This window comes from Macaca thibetana, chromosome 7, assembly GCF_024542745.1.
Source record: "Macaca thibetana thibetana isolate TM-01 chromosome 7, ASM2454274v1, whole genome shotgun sequence".
NCBI classification, from domain to species: Eukaryota; Metazoa; Chordata; class Mammalia; order Primates; family Cercopithecidae; genus Macaca; species Macaca thibetana.
This window is the reverse complement of record NC_065584.1, coordinates 136491095-136511163: the sequence shown is the minus strand read 5'-3', so window position 1 is coordinate 136511163 and position 20069 is coordinate 136491095. Positions and strand designations below refer to the sequence as shown.

General features: G+C 48.3%; 1 protein-coding gene and 1 pseudogene across 2 annotated transcripts in view; one reads left to right on the top strand and one right to left on the bottom strand.

The window, feature by feature from the left end:
* Window positions 1-1784: 1784 nt before the first annotated feature.
* Window positions 1785-20069, top strand: part of GNB5 (G protein subunit beta 5) — a 56305-nt gene continuing 38020 nt past the window's right edge. The window contains exon 1 of the mRNA XM_050797941.1: window positions 1785-2096. Within this exon, the coding sequence (XP_050653898.1) occupies window positions 1985-2096 (112 nt within the window). The 5' untranslated portion in view covers window positions 1785-1984. The remainder of the gene's footprint in view (window positions 2097-20069) is intronic.
* LOC126958392 (60 kDa heat shock protein, mitochondrial-like) lies at window positions 12490-20046 on the bottom strand (annotated as a pseudogene). Its single transcript, XR_007727175.1, has 2 exons — window positions 19803-20046; window positions 12490-14707 (listed from the first exon to the last, which is right to left on the bottom strand). The product of XR_007727175.1 is annotated as a 60 kDa heat shock protein, mitochondrial-like (transcript).

Below are 20069 nucleotides of genomic sequence, written 5' to 3'. Positions count from 1 at the left end.
TTTTAACATAGTTTATACAGATTTATATATTTTATATATTGTTTTATACATCAATTTAATAAACTAGCATTAACTGAGCACCTACCATATGCAAGTACTATGCTAAATACTTAAATACTGAGGAACAACGACAAATAAATCTATTAATATATGGATGGGAACAGAAAAGAGAACTAACAGCGAATAAGCATCTGCTATGTATGCAGAAGTGTGCTAAGGTCTTCACCCACACTATCTTTTTGTTTTTTTGAGTCTCACTCTGTTGCCCAGGCTGGAGTGCAGTGGCATAATCTCGGCTCACTGCAACCTCTGACTCCAGGGTTCAAGTGATTTTCGTGCCTCAGCCTCCTGAGTAGCTGAGGTTACAGGCATGCACCACCACACCCGGCTACTTTTTGTATTTTTAGTAGAGAGAGGGTTTCACCACGTTGGCCAGGCTGGTTTCGAACTCCTGACCTCAGGTGATCCACCCACCTTGGCCTCCCAAAGTGTTGGGATTACAGGTGTGAACCACCGCGCCCGGCCCACACCATCTTACTTAATTCTCATAACAATCCTATGAAGCAGATCCTATGAAGAAGCTTTTCCAGATAAGGAAACTGAGGATCTCAGACTCTAACCTGCAAAACAACTATGTACAGATTTATATCAAGTACCTTCAACTTTTCTCAGATAGAGAGGGCCCGGGGCAGTAAGTGCAGGCTGGCTCCTCTGGGAGGGAGCAGGTACAGAGAGGTGGGGACAGCACCCAAGATTCTGCTTAATGATGTTCCCACAGAATTTGTAACTTTGATCTGCCTTCTCGTTCTCTGCACAAACGCATGCAAGATCACAGAAGAGGCAAAAAGGAGAAGGCTTGAGTTGGATCAGCCACAGCAAAGTCCAGAGGACTATGGAGCCAGCCTGTCTGGGTCCAAATCCTGTCTCTCCCTCTTTCTTGGAGCGTGCCCCCTGAGTAATCACTCAGTCTTTCTGTGCCTCAGTTTCCTCTTCTGTAAAGTGGGGATAAGAGTGCCCATTCAAGGTGACTCCTGCGAGGATTAAACAAATGCGAATTAAAGCACTTAGAACACTGCCCTCACACTTCAGGCGCTTGGGGCGAGGGGATGCTTCAGTCTGACAGAAGTCACTAAATGTGCATCCTGCTAGAACTGTGCCAGCCCTTCATTCTAAAGGGCTGGAGGTGGCCTCAGAAGTGAGGGGTCCCAGATGCCTGGGCGTGGGCTCAGAAGCCCCAGGTCTGAGCCCGCGCACCCACCGACCCACGGCCCATCTCCTTTTGCCTCCCCCAGGCCAGGGACTTGATTCCTGCGTGAAGAAAAGAAAAACTAAGGGTGGGCCTCCTAATGCCTCAGAGACTCCGTCTCAGAACCCAGCAACTAGTTTTATTTTTGTATATTTAGATTAACAAACGAAGAGGGTTTCCCGTTCCTTGTCGGGGGAGCACCATAGCTACCTGCGGCCAAGCCTCGTAGCCGTCTCCTCTCACGTCCTCTCTCTGCCTGCAGAAGCCGGGCCCGCAGCCCGCAATCAAGTCCCACAGAGCGGAGATCTGCACGAGAGGCGTGGGGATGGGAGGGCCGTGTCGCGGGAGCCTCACCGGTCTCCCCAGAAGCGGGGAGTCCCGAGGTGGAATCCGGCTTGGCCCTTCCCTCTGTGTGCGTCCTCGGGCAAATCACCCAGCATTCCTGAGCCTCAGTTTGCCCGCTGGTAAAATGGGCCTGACACTCCCTGCCTCTCCGGGGTAGTGTGCGCGGCAGCGCTGACGCGGACATCGCACTGGGCACTGCGCCAGAGCGCGCGCCCAGGTGCCGGGGTCTGGGGGCTCAGGCGCAGCAGCCAGGCCCGCAGCTGCTGGCGTCATCACGGAGGGCGGGACCGTGGGGCGGCGCTCCGGGCCGGGGACGGCAGCTGGAGCGGCGCCCACCGCGGCTCAGCGCATCCCCGCTCTCCGCTTCCCTCCCCGCCGCGTCCCCGCGCGAAGATGGCAACCGAGGCGCTGCACGAGAACGAGACGCTGGCGTCGCTGAAGAGCGAGGCCGAAAGCCTCAAGGGCAAGCTGGAGGAGGAGCGGGCCAAGCTGCACGACGTGGAGCGTGAGTGCGGGCTGGGAGGCGGGCGGGGCAAGCCGGACACGCTCGCGACTTCCCTGGCGGGGGCGGCCGGGGCTGCGACGGGAGCCAGGCCCGCGCCACCTCCCGGGAGCAGGGCCCCAGAGCCCGGGCGCGCAGGTGAGCCGCGGGTAGCGGTCCCGAGCCCCGGGGCGCGCGGGCGTGGGGCCCTCGGAGGGTCCGGGCACCTGCCAGACCCCCGCCGCCAGCTATCGGAGGACTGCGGGACTTGCTAACCTCATCACCTGCCTGGAAGCTGCGAACTGATCGCGTTCTTGCCCCTCCCATGCGGAGGGCAAGAGGTGGGGTGTCGGTGGTGACGAGCGAGCGCGGCGAGCCCGTGTGGGCGCGGCCTGGGAGAGACTCCTGTTTTGTTTTTTAATGATCGTCTGGCTTTCTCCATCACTGTTTTGTCTTTTCTCAGTTTTGCTTTTATGAGACTGCAATTTCAAAGCTCATTTTTCCAGCCTCTCCCCTATCCTTGGGGGCGGGAAGCTGGATGACTGGGAGAGAAGGGAAGCGGAGGAGCTCACCAAATTCAACCTTTCAGTTCATTTAAGGCTGTTTAAGAAGCTTTTGGATCGATATGGTGGATTGGCATAAAAGAGCCATAGCAATCTTAAACTTGCATTCTTCACCACCACCACCGTAATTCAGAACTGGCTCTGTGATTTTTATGAGTGAGTGATTAGATTAAATAGCCAGGTTCAGTGACTCTTGGCCAGAACAACCTTCCTTTACTTTGTCAGAGGGCTCCTCCTCAGCAGAGCTTGGGCTGGGGACCAGGCTTGGGGAAGTGGTAGTATCTGCTCACTTTTCAGCTCCGAGGGTGGCAGCTCCCCTTTGCTGAGCAAGGCCTCACACCGTGCCCTCGCGCACACCTCGACGTTGTTCTCCTGCCGTTCCTAATCGGTGCCACCCTTTACATTCTATTTGGAATGGAAAAATGGGGTTCATGCTAGGGCCTTTAGCCTTTGATCTCTGAAGATGACTTGAGAGAAGTGGATGACCTGGATCTAGCGTGTGCTGTGCTTTCCTAGGAGTCTCCTTTAAATAGGAGGCACTCTAAGCTTAGAAATCGTGTCCAGCAATCACTAACCACAAACCCCAAATAATGTGGTTATGCAAATTGAGAGTTACTTTTCTTACATAACAAGAGTAAAGGTGGAAGATCACCTGCTTTTGTTCAGCTGCACCCCCCTACTCCCACCACCCCCCTATCAGGGACCCAGGCTCCTTCTGCCTTTCTTCACACCTTAGAGCAGTGACATTTGCCCCATGATTATAATATGATTGCCACAGCTCCAGACATCAACTTCTGTATCCAAGGCAGGAAGAAGGGGGAATATGGACACCAGTCTCTCTTTGCTCCCTATCAAGAAAGCAAAGCAAAAGTTTTGCCAGAAATCCTCCTCCCAGTTTGAGACCAGCCTGGCCAACATGGTGAAAAGTATTCACAGGTCGTCTAACTTCTCCATTTGACAGATGAGGAAACTGAGGCACAAAGAAGTTAAAGGACTTACCGAAGGTCCCCTGCTGATAAGCGATGGGACCTGGATACCCCCCCAGGCAATCAGAGTGCCAGCTCAAGCTCACTTCAGATTTCTTTTGCCAAACCCCTTTGAGCTTCGTGCAGAGGGCGTTCTCCAGAAACTCACTTATTCAATAGTGCAGGCTGCACGCCTGGATAGTTTCAGCTTTTCTGTGAATTTGTAAGTTGCCTTAAGACAGAGAGAGGGCAGAGATGCAGCTTTTCAATAGGGAACCTCAGGGGGCAAATGTAGTCAATACAAAAGAGGAAACTTTTTTTTTGTCTTGCCAAGAATGTGGTGCCCTCGAAAGCTAGGGCCAGATTTTAGACCCACAGTGGAAGGGTCTGTCCCTACCTGCATATGTCAGAATTTTGAGCTGGAAAGACCAGAAGTGATGTGGTTGTGTCCCTCTTGATTCCCCTGCAGCTTCCAGACCACGTCTCTTCCACCCCCCATAAAACCTTTGCTCTCTGAAGGTTCTTATCACTCTCTTGACCACTTCCCCTTTGACATGTCTCCTGATCTCCCAGCCAAGTTCTCTCATTTCTTTTCTTTTCTTTTCTTTTTTTTTTTTTTTTTTTTTTTTTTTTGAGACGGAGTCTCACTCTTGTTGCCCAGGCTGGAGTGCAATGGCACGATCTCGGCTCACTGCAACCTCTGCCTCCTGGGTTCAAGCAATTCTGCTTCAGCCTCCTGAGTAACTGGGATTACAGGCACGTGCTACCACGCCCAGCTAATTTTTGTACTTTTAGTAAAGACGGGGTTTCATCATGTTGGCCAGGCTGGTCTCAAACTCCTGACCTCAGGTGATCCGCCCGCTTCAGCCTCCCAAAGTGCTGGGATTACAGGCGTGAGCCACCGCTCCCGGCCATTTCTTTTCTTTTCTTTTCTTTTCTTTTTTTTTTGTGGGCAAGGGGGACAGAGTCTCGCTCCCTCGTGCCCAGGCTGGAGTGCAATGGTGCGGTCTTGGCTCACTGCACCTCCACCTCCCGGGTTCAAGGGATCCTCCTGCCTCAGCCTCCCAAGTAGCTGGGACTATAGGCATGTGCCACCACACCCAGGTAATTTTTGTATTTTTAGTAAGCTTCACCATGTTGGCCAGGCTGGTCTTGAACTCCTGACCTCAAGTGATATGCTCGCCTGAGCCTCCAAAAGTACTGGGATTACAGGTGTGAGCCACCGTGCTCAGCCATTCTTTTCTTTATTCATCTGTTTGTTTGTTTTTTTTTTTAAGAGACAGGGTCTCAGCCAGGCAGGGTGGCTCACACCTGTAATCCAGCACTTTGGGAGGCCAGGGTGGATCATGAGTTCAGGAGATCGAGACCATCCTGGCCAATGTGGTGAAACCCCGTCTCTAACAAAAATTAAGTGGGCGCGGTGGCAGGTACCTGTAATCTCAGCTACTCGGGAGGTTGAGGCAGGAGAATAGCTTGAGCCAGGTTCAAGCTTGGAGGTTGCAGTGAGCTGAGATCTTGCCACTGCACTCCAGCCTGGTGAAGCGAGACTTGTCTCAAAAAAAAGAAAAAAAAAAGAGAGAGAGACAGGGTCTCACTCTGTCACCCAGGCTGGAGTGGAGTGGAGTTATAGCTCAGTGCAGCTTCAACCTCCTGGGCTGAAGCAGTCCTCCTGCCTCAGCCTCCCAGGTAACTGGGACTACAGGTACGTACTGCTACACCTGGCTACTTTTGTTCCAGAATTCTTTGTAGAGATAGGATCTCACCATGTTGCCCAGGCAGGTCTTGAACTCCTGGCCTCAAATGATCCTCCCGCCTTGGCCTCCTAAAGTGCTGGGATTATAGGCATGAGCCACCGTGTGCCTAGCCAGGTTCTCTCACTTCTTAAGGACTTTGGCATTTCTTTGGGCTGTGGCTTGAGTCTTCCTCTTGCCCCTAAGCCCTGCCCCATCCTGTGAGATGACATGCGGGCCCCTCACCTTCACAACCCCTGCTGCACGCATGCCTGGGTTCTTGTCAGCACTCAGGACTGCTCCTCTTCCCACATCTCCAATCACTGCCTCCACCTCCAAGCATACTCTCTCCTGGGGAGAGCTCCTTCCTCCAGGATCCTAGCTCCTCTCTTCCAGTCTCTCAGCCCCTTCCTTTCTTCTCTTCCTTCAGTATCGAGTGTTGAGACGTTGGCCACCATTTCAGCAACCGTCTTGCCAAGCAATCCAAATTTCCTTGTCCTTCTGTCTCTTCATGGGAGCTGCCTGCCAGAACCTCAGCCTGGATGAATCTGCTGTCCCCTCTCTCTCGTGCCTGCAGCTGAACATCAGATGCTGCTGTAGAAGCGGCACATGGGAGGCTCGCTGAGACCACTGTCAGTCCCACAGTCACTAGTTCACCAAGGCTCTCAGAGCTGGCTGGAGTTTCTCTGGTCAGCTCTTCACAGTGAAAATTTTAGACTCTCTCTATGCGGCATGGGTCTCTGACTCCTCCCCTTCCACCTGGACTCCTTCTCCACAGAAAATGGAAGCTCTAAACTGATCCCTCCATGTCACACTTCCAAACCCACCTCCACATGCAGTGACCTCAAACCTGTCCCTGTCATGGCTTTGTCAGTTCCCTCCCACCACCAGGCGTGAGATCCCATCATCTCCAGCCTTCAGTCAGCTTGACCTAGGGGTTATTCCTGTCTCCACCCCTCTGTTGACATGTACACACACCCAAGCCTGTCACTCATTCAACACATTCTGCCAGCCCATTGTATGTCAGGCACTGTTTTCAGCCCTGGGGGATACTGAGGTGAACAAGTCAGCCCAGCATCCCTCCCTGGCAGAGCTTCCATTCCAGTGCGGGAGTGACACGCTAGGTGGCACGCTAGATGACACGCGTTAGGGAGAAAAGAACTAAAGCAGACAGCAGGAAATGAGGTGTGGGGGAGCAGAAGCTTTCAAGAAGGTAGCCCAGGGAAGCCTCATTGAGAAGGGCCTTTGAATCCAGACCCGAAGGAAGAGAACCAGCCCCATGACTACCATCTGGAGAGCAAGCTTCAAGCAAAAGGAGGAGCTAGGCAGAGGCCCCGGGAGGGGCTGTGTTTGGCCTATCTAATGTATCTGAGGAAGAGCGAGGAGGCAGGTGTGTCTGGAGGGGAGTGTGCAGGGCAGAATCCAGCTGCAGGTTATGCTGGGGGCTCATGCAGGACCCTGTGGGCACAGTGAAGATTTGGGTTCTTATTCCCAGTGAGTCAGGTAGCCCTTGGAGGGTTTCTAGAGAGAGGATGGATCTGATTGCTTTACTGGGCTCACTCTGCCTGTCATGTTTTGTGGCAGAACAAGACAGCTTGAGGGAGGGAAATAAAGTGTGAGAGCTACGTGACCTGGGGTAAGAATTCTTGACAAATATCTCTTTCCCTCTTATCAGAGAGCCTGCCTTGGGTACCACTTTCCAGCTCCTAATGGACATCACAGCTGAAGGTGGAAGAGCGAGAGATGATTTCTGAGCTTCTCTTGGTCCCATAGTTGACCCCACAGCTGCTTTTACCTTACGCCAGCCCAGACTCGCCCAGCTCCTTCCTAAGTGTGTTCATCACTTGGCACTCAGGTGGGAAAGGGAGGAAAGGATGCTGATGAGTTTTACTTGTGGAAGTATAAGCTGGAGCCCTGCCAGGTGTCAAACAACTGTGCTATCATTTTTCCCTGTATGAAGGAAAGTGGTATCATCACCATCTGTGGGATGAACAAGCAGGCTTAGCAAAGTCAAATGATTTGTTCAGGGTCATGCAGCTGGTTAGTGGTTGAGCTGGGATTCAGTTTGGGAATTTCTTTTCAGGGCTCCGTGCTGAGCAAGTGGCTGAGAGCCTGGGGGAAGGTGGGAAGGGTCTGGTGAAGCTGGGGAGGATCATACACTGAATCTTCACTTGCCAGAGCAGGGGCTGGCAGTATGCACTTTCCTGTATCTCTTACAGTGACTGGCAGCCCCTTAGTGGACAGATCTGGTTTTTTTGTTTTGTTTTGTTTTGCTTTGAGATGGAGTCTCACCCTGTCGCCTAGGCTGGGGTGCAGTGGCACGATCTCGGCTCACTGCAACCTCTGCCTCCTGGGTTCAAGCAATTCTCCTGCCTCAGCCTCCTGAGTATCTGCAATTACAGGCGCTCGCCACCACGCCCGGCTAATTTTTGTATTTTTAGTAGAGACGGGGTTTCACCATGTTAGGCTGGTCTCCAACTCCCAACCTTGTGATCCGCCCACCTTGGCCTCCCAAAGTGCTGGGATTTTAGGCATGAGCCACCACGCCTGGCCTTTTTAATTTTTTTAATTAATTAATTAATTAATTTATTTATTGAAATGGAGTCTCACTCTGTCGCCCAGGCTGGAGTGCAGTGGCACAATCTCAGCTCACTGTAACTTCCGCCTCCCAGGTTCAAGCCATTCTCCTGGCTCAGCCTCCTGAGTAGCTGGGACTACAGGCACGTGCCACCATGCCTGGCTAATTTTTGTATCTTTAGTGGAGACAGGGTTTCACCATGTTGGCCAGGCTGTTCTCAAACTCCTGACCTCAGGTGATCTGCCCGCCTCAGCCTCCCAAAATGCTGGGATTACAAGCGAGAGCTACTGCGCCTGGCCTGACAGATTTGTTTCTGGCACACACAGGCCTTGTTTCTTGCCCAGCTGAAATTCCCAGCCCCTGTTTCATGATGACCTCAGCAGGTATTTCCCATTTTGGAATCCAAGGATCGTTTCCTGTGAATTGGGAATGTGTCGCCAGACACATGAGTTTTATAGTACCAAATTAGGGTATGTGGCTGACACCAGAGGGGCATGGTTTATTCCCCAGAGCAACATGTGTTAGATGCCTGTACATTTTTGCATTTTAGCGTTATTGTATAGGTGACCCAGTAACCTCTGTCCTGGTTAGGGAGACCCCTTTAGACTATCAGCTGGAGTAACCAACTCATCCCAGTTTGCCTGGGACCCTAGGTGTGTGTGTGTGTGTGTGTGTTTGTTCGTTTGTTTGTTTTTGAGATGGAGTCTTGCTCTGTTACCCAGGCTGGAGTGCAGTTGCATGATCTCAGGCCTGATCACTGCAACCTCCGCCTTCCAGTTTCAAGCAGTTCTCCTGCCTCAGCCCCCCGGTAGCTGCGATTACAGGCACACACAATCATGCCCATCTAATTTTTGTATTTTTAAGAGAGATGAAGTTTTGCCGTGTTGGCCAGGCTGGTCTCGAGCTCCTGACTTCAGGTGATCCACCCACCTCGGCCTCCCAAAGTTCTGGGATTACAGGCGTGAGCCACCGTACCCAGCCAGACCCTAGGTTTTAAAATGGAAAGTCCTGCACCCCAGGAGACCCTGCAGCCCTAGGCCAACCAGGATAGTTGTTACCTCCTATTGGCTTGGACTTGCCCAAATCTTGCCTTAAGGTCCACACAATAAAATTGTATAGCATAAAGTTTGAGGGAAAAAGGAAGCTTTCCTCTTTCAGACCCTGAGTTCTTCACCTCCATCCCTTTGGCCCTCATCCCCAAGCCAGACCCGTGGCCAACATTAAATGTAGGAAGTATTAATAGCTTATATGGGTCCTCTGATGGGAAGCCAGCTCACATCAAACTCCACAGCCCCAAGCCCTGTTTTCCCCTTCCTCCCGCAGAGCTTCCTGCTTCTCCCCAGAGCTTTCTCTTTGTCACTTTCTGCTTATCCTCTACCACAGGCGAGTACTCCCTCGCTTGATTCCACGGCATTTTAGAATCATGTGGTTACAGCACATGCTGCTGTACAAATTTCCACAAACTTAGTGGCTTGCAATAACATACATTTATTTTCTTACAGCGCCGGAGGCCTGTAATCAGTGACTAAAATGGATGGGCAGGTCCTTCGGGAGGCTTTAGGGGAGAATCCATTTCTTGCTTTTTCCAGCTTCTAGGGGCTGCCCATGTTCTCGGCCCAAGGCGCACGTGATTCTCAGCACTGCTTCTGTGGTCACCTCTCTCTCTGACTCTAACCCACCTGCTCTGTCTTACTAGGATCCGTGTGATTATGTTGGGCCCACCTGGATAATCCAGGATCATCTCCCCATCTCAAGATCCTTAATCACATCTATGAAGTCCCTTTTGCCATAAGATAGCATCGTCACTGGTTCTGGGGATTAGGATGTGGACACCTTTGGGAGCCATTATTTAGCCTATCACACAGCTCTTAGATCAGGAGGGTTTCCCGGCTTCAGCTTCAGTCTTCCAGCACAAAACATTTCCTTCGCTTCCCAACAGCCCTGTCGCTTATAGATGAAAAAGCAGCTGAGATCCAGGGAGGGGTGAAGCGATTTCCCTAAGATTTTGCAGCTACTCTAATGTTGAAAAGGGAGTAGAGAAGGTTCAGGCTCCCAGGACAGCTGTCCTCCTCACCATGCTAGACCTTCTCTTAGAAAGTTGAGATTTGCCAACAGTCTCCCTAACTGACCTAATTACATCTACCTCTTCTATTTCACCTTGGATCAGTGTATGCCTTGCTCACTATTGCCAGTCACACTGGACATCTTGGTGAGCTTCAGACCATCAGGCTTGTTCTTGCCTTCAGCCTTCAGACATGTTGTGTAGTCGCTTCTGGAATGTCCTCCCACTTCTTTGCATAGCTTATTTCATATATTCTGTCTCGGTTCATATTCCACCTCCTCAGAGGCACCTTCCCTTATTATAAAAAGCAGCAAATGTTCTGGGCACGGTGGCTCATGCCTATAATCCCAGCACTTTGGGAGGCAGAGGCAGGTGGATCGCTTGAGCCCAGGAGATCAAGACCAGCCTGGGCAACATGGAGACTCCTTAATCTAAAATGGCCATGTCTGTCCCAACTTCCTACAATTTCAGCTCCCTTTCATTGTTCACTTTATCACTCTCTAAAATTACTTTCGTTCATTTATTCTTTGTTGACTGACTGATGATTGGTTGATTTTATGTCTCCCTTACTAGAATGTAAGCACCTTGGCAGCAGGTACTTTATTTGTATTAATTACTGTGGATCACTCTCCTACAACAGTGAGCTAGGCTAAGTAAATATTTATCAAATGAAAAAAAAAAAAGAGATTGGCATTGAAAAGAAAGAAAAGTAAATCCATGTATGAAAAGGTGTCAATTTTTTTATTAAGTAAAAGAAAATAAAAAGCAGTGTGCCAAACGGTATATATAACATGATCTTAATAAACAAGGGGTGCTTGTAGATGCAGTAAATGTCTGGAAGGATACACAGGGAACTTGTTACCTCTAGAGAGGGGTTTGGAAAGTGAAGGTGCTTTTCATTTTATACCCATCTTTGCATTTACTGGGTTTTTTGTTTTGTTTTGTTTTTGTTTTGTTTTGTTTTTTTGAGCCAGGTTCTCACTCTGTCACCCAGGCTGGAGTACAGTGACCCGATCATGGCTCACTGCCACCTCAAACTCCTGGCCACCTCAGCCTCTCAAGTGGCTGGGACTACAGGTGTGTGCCACCACATCTGACTAATTTTTGCATTTTTTTGTAGAGACGAGGTTTCTTCATGTTGCCCAGGCTGGTCTTGATCTCCTGGGCTCAAGCGATCCACCTGCCTCTGCCTTCCAAAGTGCAGGGATTACAGGCATGAGCCACCACACCCAGCACATTTACTGCTTTTTATAATAAGGGAAAAATGAGTACTAGAATGGGAGTCAAGATCAAGAATAAAAGGAGGCCAGGCGTGGTGGCTCACTTTGGAAGGCTAAAACGGAAGGATCACTTGAGCCCAGGAGTTCAGGACCAGCCTGGGCAACATAGCGAGACCTCAACTCTCAAAAAAAATTAAAAGTTAGCCAGGCATGATGGTGTGCACCTGTGGTCCCAGCTACTCGGGAGGCTGAGGTGGGAGGATCACTTGAGCCCAGGAGGTTGAGACTGCAATGAGCTATGATTGCACCACTGCACTCAAGCCCATGTGACAGAGTAAGATCCTGTCTCGAAAAATAAAAAGAGAAAGGGGAAAACATTTCAGCTCTAAAGAGTCTTTAACTTGAAATTAAACTGAGGAATAATCTGAAAGGCTCAAAGCAGACAAAACAGGAAGGACGTGGTGCTCGTTTCAGCCAACAGGCACAGCAGCCTCCTGGGGCTGTGTGGGAGCTTCACCCCAATTCCCAGCTCCTTGAGGCAGATTCTAATATTGTGAAGGAACAAAGCAAGTTTATGTCGTTTCTCTGAGTACAAATCTAGACTACATTTGATACACAGGATGTATTGTCTGATACCATTAACTTTTCTATCTATTCTAAATGTAATTTTTTGAAAAGTTTTATTCTTGAATGCGTTATGGCTTAGAGCCTTGGACTATTCTGATTTATGGCTTAGGGAAAAATCTAGGAAAACTAACTTTCTAGATTAGCCTGGAACAAACATATTCCTTGACTTTTTTCATATTCTAAGAACATGTGATCTGTGTACTGAGGCTCACAGAAGTCGGTTTCTCTACAGTCATCCTCTTCCCTGTTGCTCGGCCATGTGCCTCCTGCAGCCGTCAGAGGGAGCAGAAAGCTAACCTGCCTTCATTTCCTTTCCCCTTCCTTTCTCTGCATTCACCATTATACTCGAGCTGGCTAATGCAAGGGTGTTTAGAGTACTTTGCCAATAAACAAATGCTCACTGTGGAAAAATCTAGAAATATAAAGAAAACAAGTCATTCATAATCTCAATACCTAGAGGAAGCCATTTTTAATATTTTGATGTATTTCATAGCTTATGTTTCCATGTTTGTGTATATATTTCTAAGCTTAGTAGGGACTGTACTAGATAGAGGATTTGAGCCCAGTTTTAACATTCAGCAAAATGGACTGAGTAGCTCCCCATGTCATTTACATTTCTTTTAATGTCATCATTAAAAATTCTTATATGGAACCATATAGTATTCCATCTTAAAGATGGTCCAATAACTTAATTCTCCAAACCTTTTATTTAACTTTAAACAATTTTTTTATTACACAAAGGTTGTCACATAATTGGATATTTCTCTACTTTGTACACAATTATTCTCACTCTCCACAGAAAGGCTGCTCCTCATCTGGTGGTGGCAAGCACTAAAATTCTGATTTTAACAGAATAGTAGTAAAAATGCCTCAGTGATTTAAGTTGAAAGCAGTACATTGGCACATGGCTCTCGTACCCAGTATCAGGAATGTACAAATGTTTTTTATTCAAAAATGCAAAATAAATTATCTGTAGGCATAGACAATGACAGCAGTAAACCATTATATATTTTGTCAACAGAAACCAGTAACTGGTGGTTGTAGTGATTTTCAGCCAGCCTTTTTCTTCAGTTTCTCCAACTGACTTCTCTGAAGTTGTTGGTGAGGAACACCGCCTTGGGCTTCCTGTCACAGTTCATTAATAAAGGTAAAGCACTAGTCTAGGAGTTAGAACACGCCACCTCCCATACCACCTCCCATTCCACCCATTGCACCCACTCCAGGGTCCTTCTCTTTAGGAATTTCTATGACTACAACTTCTGCTGTAGCTAACAGAGAGGCCATACCAGCAGCATCCGATAAAGCAGTTTTCACAACCTTTGTTGGGTCAATAATTCCTTTTTCCACCATATTCACAAAATCTCCAACCATAGCATCATAACCAACTTCTGAGGAACTTTGCATAATTTTCTCAACTATCAAAGATCCTTCAACACCTGCATTCTTAGCAGTGGTCATTGTGGGAATTTTGAGTGTTCTTTTAACAATTTCTATACCAATTTTTTGATCTTCATTAGCTGGAGTCAATGAGTCCAAGGCTGGAATGCATCGAAGCAGGGCACAACCCCCTCCCAAAACAACGCCTTCTTCAACAGCAGCTCTTGTAGCATTAAGGGCATCTGTAACTCTGTCTTTCTTTTCATTCACTTCAACATCACTTGTCCCACCAACCTTCAGCACAGCTACTCCATCTGAAAGTTTTGCCAGCCGTTCATTCAGTTTTTCCTTTTCATATTCACTAGTTGTGACATCTAACTGCTCAATGATTTCTTGAATACATTTTTCAATTTGAGCCTTGTCACCTTTTCCTTTTAAGAGCATGGCACTGTCTTTGGTCACAATGACCTCTCCACCTTTTCCTAAGTCATGAGGTTGAACGTCTTCAAGAGTTAGGGTCAACCCCTCTTGTCCAAACACTGCACCACCAGTAGCAGTAGCCATATCTTTAAGCTGGTTCTTTCTATAGTCACCAAAGCCTGGAGCCTTGACTGCCACAACCTGAAGACCAACCTTTAGCCTATTCAAGACGAGTGTACTTAGAGCTTCTCTATCAACGTCTTCAGCGATTATGACCAAAGGCTTACGATGATCTTCGGCAATTTCAAGAGCAGGTACAATGGACTGAACACTAGAAATTTCCTTTTCACTCAACAGAACATAGGCATCCTGGAATTCACATTTCTGACCTTTTGATATATTAATAATAAAGTATGGAGAAATATAGCCTCAATCAAACTTCATGCCTTCAATAATTTCTAATTCATCATTCAGTGTTTCTCCATCCTTTACTGTGATGACAGCCTTTCTTCCAACCTTTTTCATTGCATCAGAGATGATATTGCCAGTTTCTTTGTCTCCGTTTGCAGAAATCGTAGCAACCTGTGCAGTTTCTTCAGGGGTGGTCACAGGTTTAGACTGCTTTTAAGTTCAGCAAGTACAGCATCAACAACTAACATCACACCTCTCGTGATTTCCACTGGAGTAGCACCTTTGCTAATCTTCTCAAAGCCTTCCTTGGCCATAGAGCATGCCGGTACAGTAGCAGTGGTAGTGCCATCCCCAGCCTCTTCATTTGTGTTATTGGCAACATCTTGAACAAGTTTACCTCCAGTGTTTTTATATTTATCCTTTAAGTCAATTGGCTTTGCAACAGTCACACCATCTTTTGTTACTTTGGAACTTCCCCAGCTCTGCTCAGTAATCACTGTTCTTCCCTTTGGCCCCATTGTAACGGCCACAGCATCGGCTAAAAGGTCTACACCTTGAAGCATTAAGGCTTGGGCATCTGCACCAAATTTTACATCTTTGGCATAAGCCCGAGTGAGATGAGGAGCCAGTACCATGGGCACCAGTCTCATCTGGCAAAAGACTGTGGGTAACCGAAGCGTTTCTGCGGGGCGGTGTCAGGGCATGTGCGTGGCAAGACGGGTCATCGGTGGCGAGTGAGGGACAGAGTGCAGGGCACACACGGCAATGAGCCCATGTCCCCTCCCTCTGCCTCTCCCCCTGCCCCGCGGCACCGCGTGTCTCCAAACTTTTCATTAGGGAATTCAGGGTAGAATTTTTTGTGGCTCATTAATTTTTTTTTGGAGATAGAGTCTCACTTTATTGCCTAGGCTGGAGTCCAGTAGTGTGGTCTCGGCTCACTGCAACCTCCACCTCCCAGATTGAAGTGCTTCTTTTGCCTCAGCCTCCCGAGTAGCTGGGATTATAGGCGCATACCACCAAGCCTGGCTAATTTTTTTTTTTATATTTTAACCATGTTGGCCAGGCTGGTCTCAAACCACTGCGCCCAGCCTCATGAATTTTTTTAAGGCAATTCACAAATCTCTGACAAATACAAGTGAGATAAATGTGACTGTAAATGTTTTCCTTCCATATAGGTGTTTGAGAGGGTTTTGTTTGTTTGTTTGTTTTTTCTTTCTTCAGCTTTTAAGTTCCAGGGTACATGTGCAGGATATGAAGTTTTGTTACATAGGTAAATATGTGTCATGTGGTTTGCTGCACAGATCAACCTATCACCCAAGTATTAAGCCCAGCATCCATTAGCTATTCTTCTTGATGCTGTCCCTCCTGCTATGCCCCTGACAGGCCCCAGTGTGTGTTGTTCCTCGGATGTGTCCATGTGTTCTCATTGTTCAGCTCCCACTTATAAGTGAGAACATGTGGCCATCGCCCCACCCTGTTTTTCCTCATTCTCCATGAGTCGCCCCGACTGGTTAGTGAGTCCCAGTGCAAGAACCTGAATACCTCAGTTGAAGGTGTAGAATTCACTCGCCATTCCACTCTCCAGGAGCGCTGCGGTTCGCAGCTGCTTCTAATCAGCCATCTTGGCCCACCTTGTGGTTTTTTTTTTTTGGTTTTGTTTTTTAAGGCTAGTCAAGTGAAGCAGTGGGAGTGGAGAAGGAACAAAGAAATCTGTAACTGGTTGTAATTAATTAGTAGTAAATACCATTGCACTCGGATCAGCCTATTTGAGGGTTTTGTATCCATCCTATCCCATTCTACTTTGGCACAGAATCAGACTACAGTTTTTTAAAATTAGCATTAATTTTTCTTTTTGCTTGTTTCCTTTAATCTACCAAAAGGTGCCATGAAAAGACTGTATATATTAGTGCAAATTTGAAAGTGATTCCAGATCATTTTTTGAATAGTTTTGTCTTCCTATTTAAGACATCTCACTTGTTTTCTTTACAATCAGTTTCAGAGTATTCATTTTCAGGGACATTTTAGAGCTTGTTCATGCTTTGGTTCCTTTTTTTTTATTTCCCCCATTGCCTTATGATGTAATGAGAAGGACCCTGTTGTGAATTTTCACTTTATAAATTTACATGGTTTGAATTCTTGTGTATTGAGCTGCACACCATATCTTTTGCTTTCAGTTCATGTATGCACAGATTATAAAATAAATAACAAAACTATTCCCTGAAAGTTGAGAGTAAGCCACATCTTGATGAAAAGTTAAGATTTGGCCAGAATTATATCATATTTCCAAGGCCCTGTGAGATACACTCTAATACCCTCATTTTACAGAGCAGGGTGCAGGCCCAGAGGAGACATGTGTTCACCTTTTATTTGTTAACTGTGCTCTTCCCTCAGGCCCCGTTTTCCTTTTCTGAGAAGCAAGGGGGCTTGGTGTAGCTCACTGGCCTTCACGCTTGCTGTTTGGACTCCAGGGGTAGACGTGATATTTGGAACTCAGGAGCAGACATGCCTTTGTGTTTGGCCGTCACCCTCCCTCCACTGTTCACCAGCTCAGTTCTACCTTCATCTGTTTTCAGTATTGGACTTCTGGTAAGATTTTGTCTATGAGCCAAAGCAGAGGCGGTTGGGGGAGACTCGTACAAGTAAAATGGGAGCTTGAAGACTACCGCTCCACATAGTTACCCAACTCCAAGTTCCATCCAGCTGGGAGCCGTCCATCATGTTCTGCCTGGCGCACAGCACATGACCAGCCTGTGAAAGGTGCTCTGTCCTTGCTTGTTGAGTCATTCAGGTCTCTTCTCTCTCACTTTCCATGATTCTTCCAGCCAAGTGGTGGCCAAGCCAAGACCCAGGCAGGTTTCTTCACTCCTGATCTAGGCTCTCTAGCTCTGTGACCCATTGATCTGCCTACATCAAAGAGGTATGGCCAGGCACCGTGGCTCACACCTGTAATCCCAGCCCTTTGGGAGGCCGAGACGGGTGGATCACTTGAAGCCAGGAGTTCGAGACCAACCTGGGCAACATGGTGAAACCCCATCTCTACTAAAAAAAAAATACAAAAATTAGCCAGGCCTGGTGGCGCATGCCTGTAATCCCAGCTGCTTGAGAGGCTGAGACATGATAATTTCTTGAACCTGGGAGGTGGAGGTTGCAGTGAGTCAAGATCACACCACTGCACTCCAGACCTGGGCAACAGAGCAAGACTCTGTCTCAAAAAAACAAAACCAAACAAAAGCAAGCAAACAAAAAAACAGAGGCATGGAGGATTCAAAGTTAGGATGTCTCCTGGACTAAGAAACCATTGTCAATGCCTCACCTACTCCTCGATTTTCTAGATAATGATAACCACCTGCCCACAGGTTCTCCCATTATTGAAGATATGTAAATGTTCTTAGGGATCCAGGTATGTGTGCATGAGGTCCTTAGCCTCTCTGAGCTCCAGGCTCCTCATCTGTAGAGATGGAGATGAAGCCTTTGTCCTCCGGCTGTTGTGTAAAGCACTCAGCCCAGCGCCCGTCACCCAGGAGACACACAATCAGTGGTATCAGTGGTGGATATTGGTAACATATATCAAAAGCCTTAAAAAATATGCTTTCCCTTTGACTCAGCAATTCAATGATTTGGAATTTATCTAAGGAGATAATGCAGTACAAGGGTATCATGGTAGCCCTGGGACAAAGTAAGTGTCCACCAGTAGGAGAGTCAGAGATTATAGTATGTGTATATAGTGGAGTGTTATGCAGTCATTAAAAATGATAGATAGAGCCGGGCATAGTGGCTCACGCCTGTAATCCCAGCACTTTGGGAGGCTGAGGCGGGCGGATCACAAGGTCAGGAGATCGAGACCTTCCTGGCTAACACGGTGAAACCTCGTCTCTACTAAAAATACAAAAAATTAGCCGGGTGTGGTGGCGGGCACCTGTGGTCCCAGCTACTCGGGAGGCTGAGGCAGGAGAATGGCGTGGGCCCAGGAGGCAGAGCTTGCAGTGAGCCAAGATCGCGCCACTGCACTCCAGCCTGGGCGACAGAGCGAGACTCTGTCTCAAAAAAAAAAAAAAAAAAAAAAAAAAAAAATGATAGATAGGCTGGGTGTGGTGGCTCATGCCTGTAATCCATGCCTGTAGTCCCCCAAATTTTATGTGGCATGTTTTCTGCTTACACACATATATATATGTGTGTGCACATATGTGGAGGAAAGGCTGGAAGGATACACACCAAATGATAAGAATGGTCAGCCTAAGCAGAATTCTAAGTGACCATATATTTTCATTTTCTGATTATTTTCAATGAATATACATTTACTTCTATAATTCTATAAAAGGCAATCAAGACAAAACCATCTGTCCATTCACAACCCCTCTTTTCACTCTCCCATTCTCTGCTATTCTAAACATGATCTCTAGTTTTTATGGGTCCGCCGTTTCTCCGGGTCGTGTTGTTTCCAGCCTTCTAGTTGTCAGTTCCTAGTACACCAACTCTAGATTTCCCACGCCTGGCCTGCCAGCTGCCTGTTAGGCACTTTAATTTGCCTTCTCAGTTGAACCTCAGAACACTCCCATGAATTGGGTCATTGTCTGCCGTTTTCCTAAAAAACAGCAACAAATGTAGACATTAAGAAGCTAATTTCCGGCCGGGCGCAGTGGCTCACGCCTGTAATCCCAGCACTTTGGGAGGCCGAGTTGGGCGGATCACGAGGTCAGGAGATCGACACCATCCTGGCTAACACGGTGAAACCCCTTCTCTACCAAAAATACAAAAAATTAGCCGGGCGTGTGGTGGGCGCCTGTAGTCCCAGCTGCTCGGGAGGCTGAGGCGGGAGAATGGCATGAACTCAGGAGGCGGAGCTTACAGTGAGCTGAGATCACGCCACTGCACTCCAGCCTGGGCGACAGAGCAAGACTCCGTCTCAAAAAAAAAAAAAAAAAAAAACAAGAAGCTAATTTCCCAGCCAGGTGAGATGGTTCATGCCTGTAATCCCAACACTGTGGGAGGCAGAGGCAGGTGGATCTCCTGAGGTCAGGAGTTCGAGACCAGCCTGGCCAACATGATGAAACCCCATCTCTACTAAAAATACAAAAATTAGCCAGGTGTGGTGGCATGGGCCTGGAATCCCAGCTACTCGGGAGGCTGAGACAGGAGAATCGCTTGAACTCAGGAGGCAGAGGTTGCAGTGAGCCAAGATCACTCTATTGCACTCCAGCCTGGGCAACAGAGCGAGACTCCACCCCCCTCCCCCACAAAGAAAAAAAAAGAAGCTAATTTCCCACCTACCCTTTTCCACCCCAGCTCCTATGCATCCTTCAAACCAGGCTTCAGTGACATCCCCTCTAATGACCATGCCTGCCAGCAGAGTCAGCCCTGTTCCCCTCTGGCTCCCTGACCCTGGGTAACAGCCTCTGTCAGCCACCATCACACTGCACTGTAGTTGTTACCTGGGTGCTGACCTAGGTCTGCCCCCTGCAGACTGTGAGCTCAGTAAGAGCAGAGACTGGTTACTCTTTTCTGTACCCAAGCACTTGGCACAGTTCTTGGCACATAGTAGAGATTCTGGAACCATCATTCAAGCAGCAAACATTCACTGGCCTACACTTCCTCTTGAGTTGCTCCCATGACTTGGATTCTGATTCCTTGGTGTGGACTGGCATCCAGAATATTCAGCCTCTCAAGCTTCATGGGACCCAACCAAGCCTGGAGGCCACAGAGGCAGGTGTCCTCTCCCTGGACATGGGAAGGAGAACATCCAGGTACAGGGAGCAGTTTCTGGGCTGTTCCAGTCTGACCTTGGAGGGACCACAGAGAAGGGTGGTGCAGCAGAAGGTGTGTCTGCTGCAGAGGGGCCTGCCAAAGAAGAGGAGTCTCTTCCCCGGTTTCCCTCCTCCAGTGTTGTCTCCGCCAGCGCTGTCCTCCAGCGCTGCAGCCGCAGATAGTCATGAGAAGGCAGATCCGACCACGCCACTCCTCTGATGACAGCAGGCTGCTGTCACCGTGGGATAAATGAGCTCTGTCATGGGTGTACAGCGCCATTACTTGCCCGCACCTACCCCTAT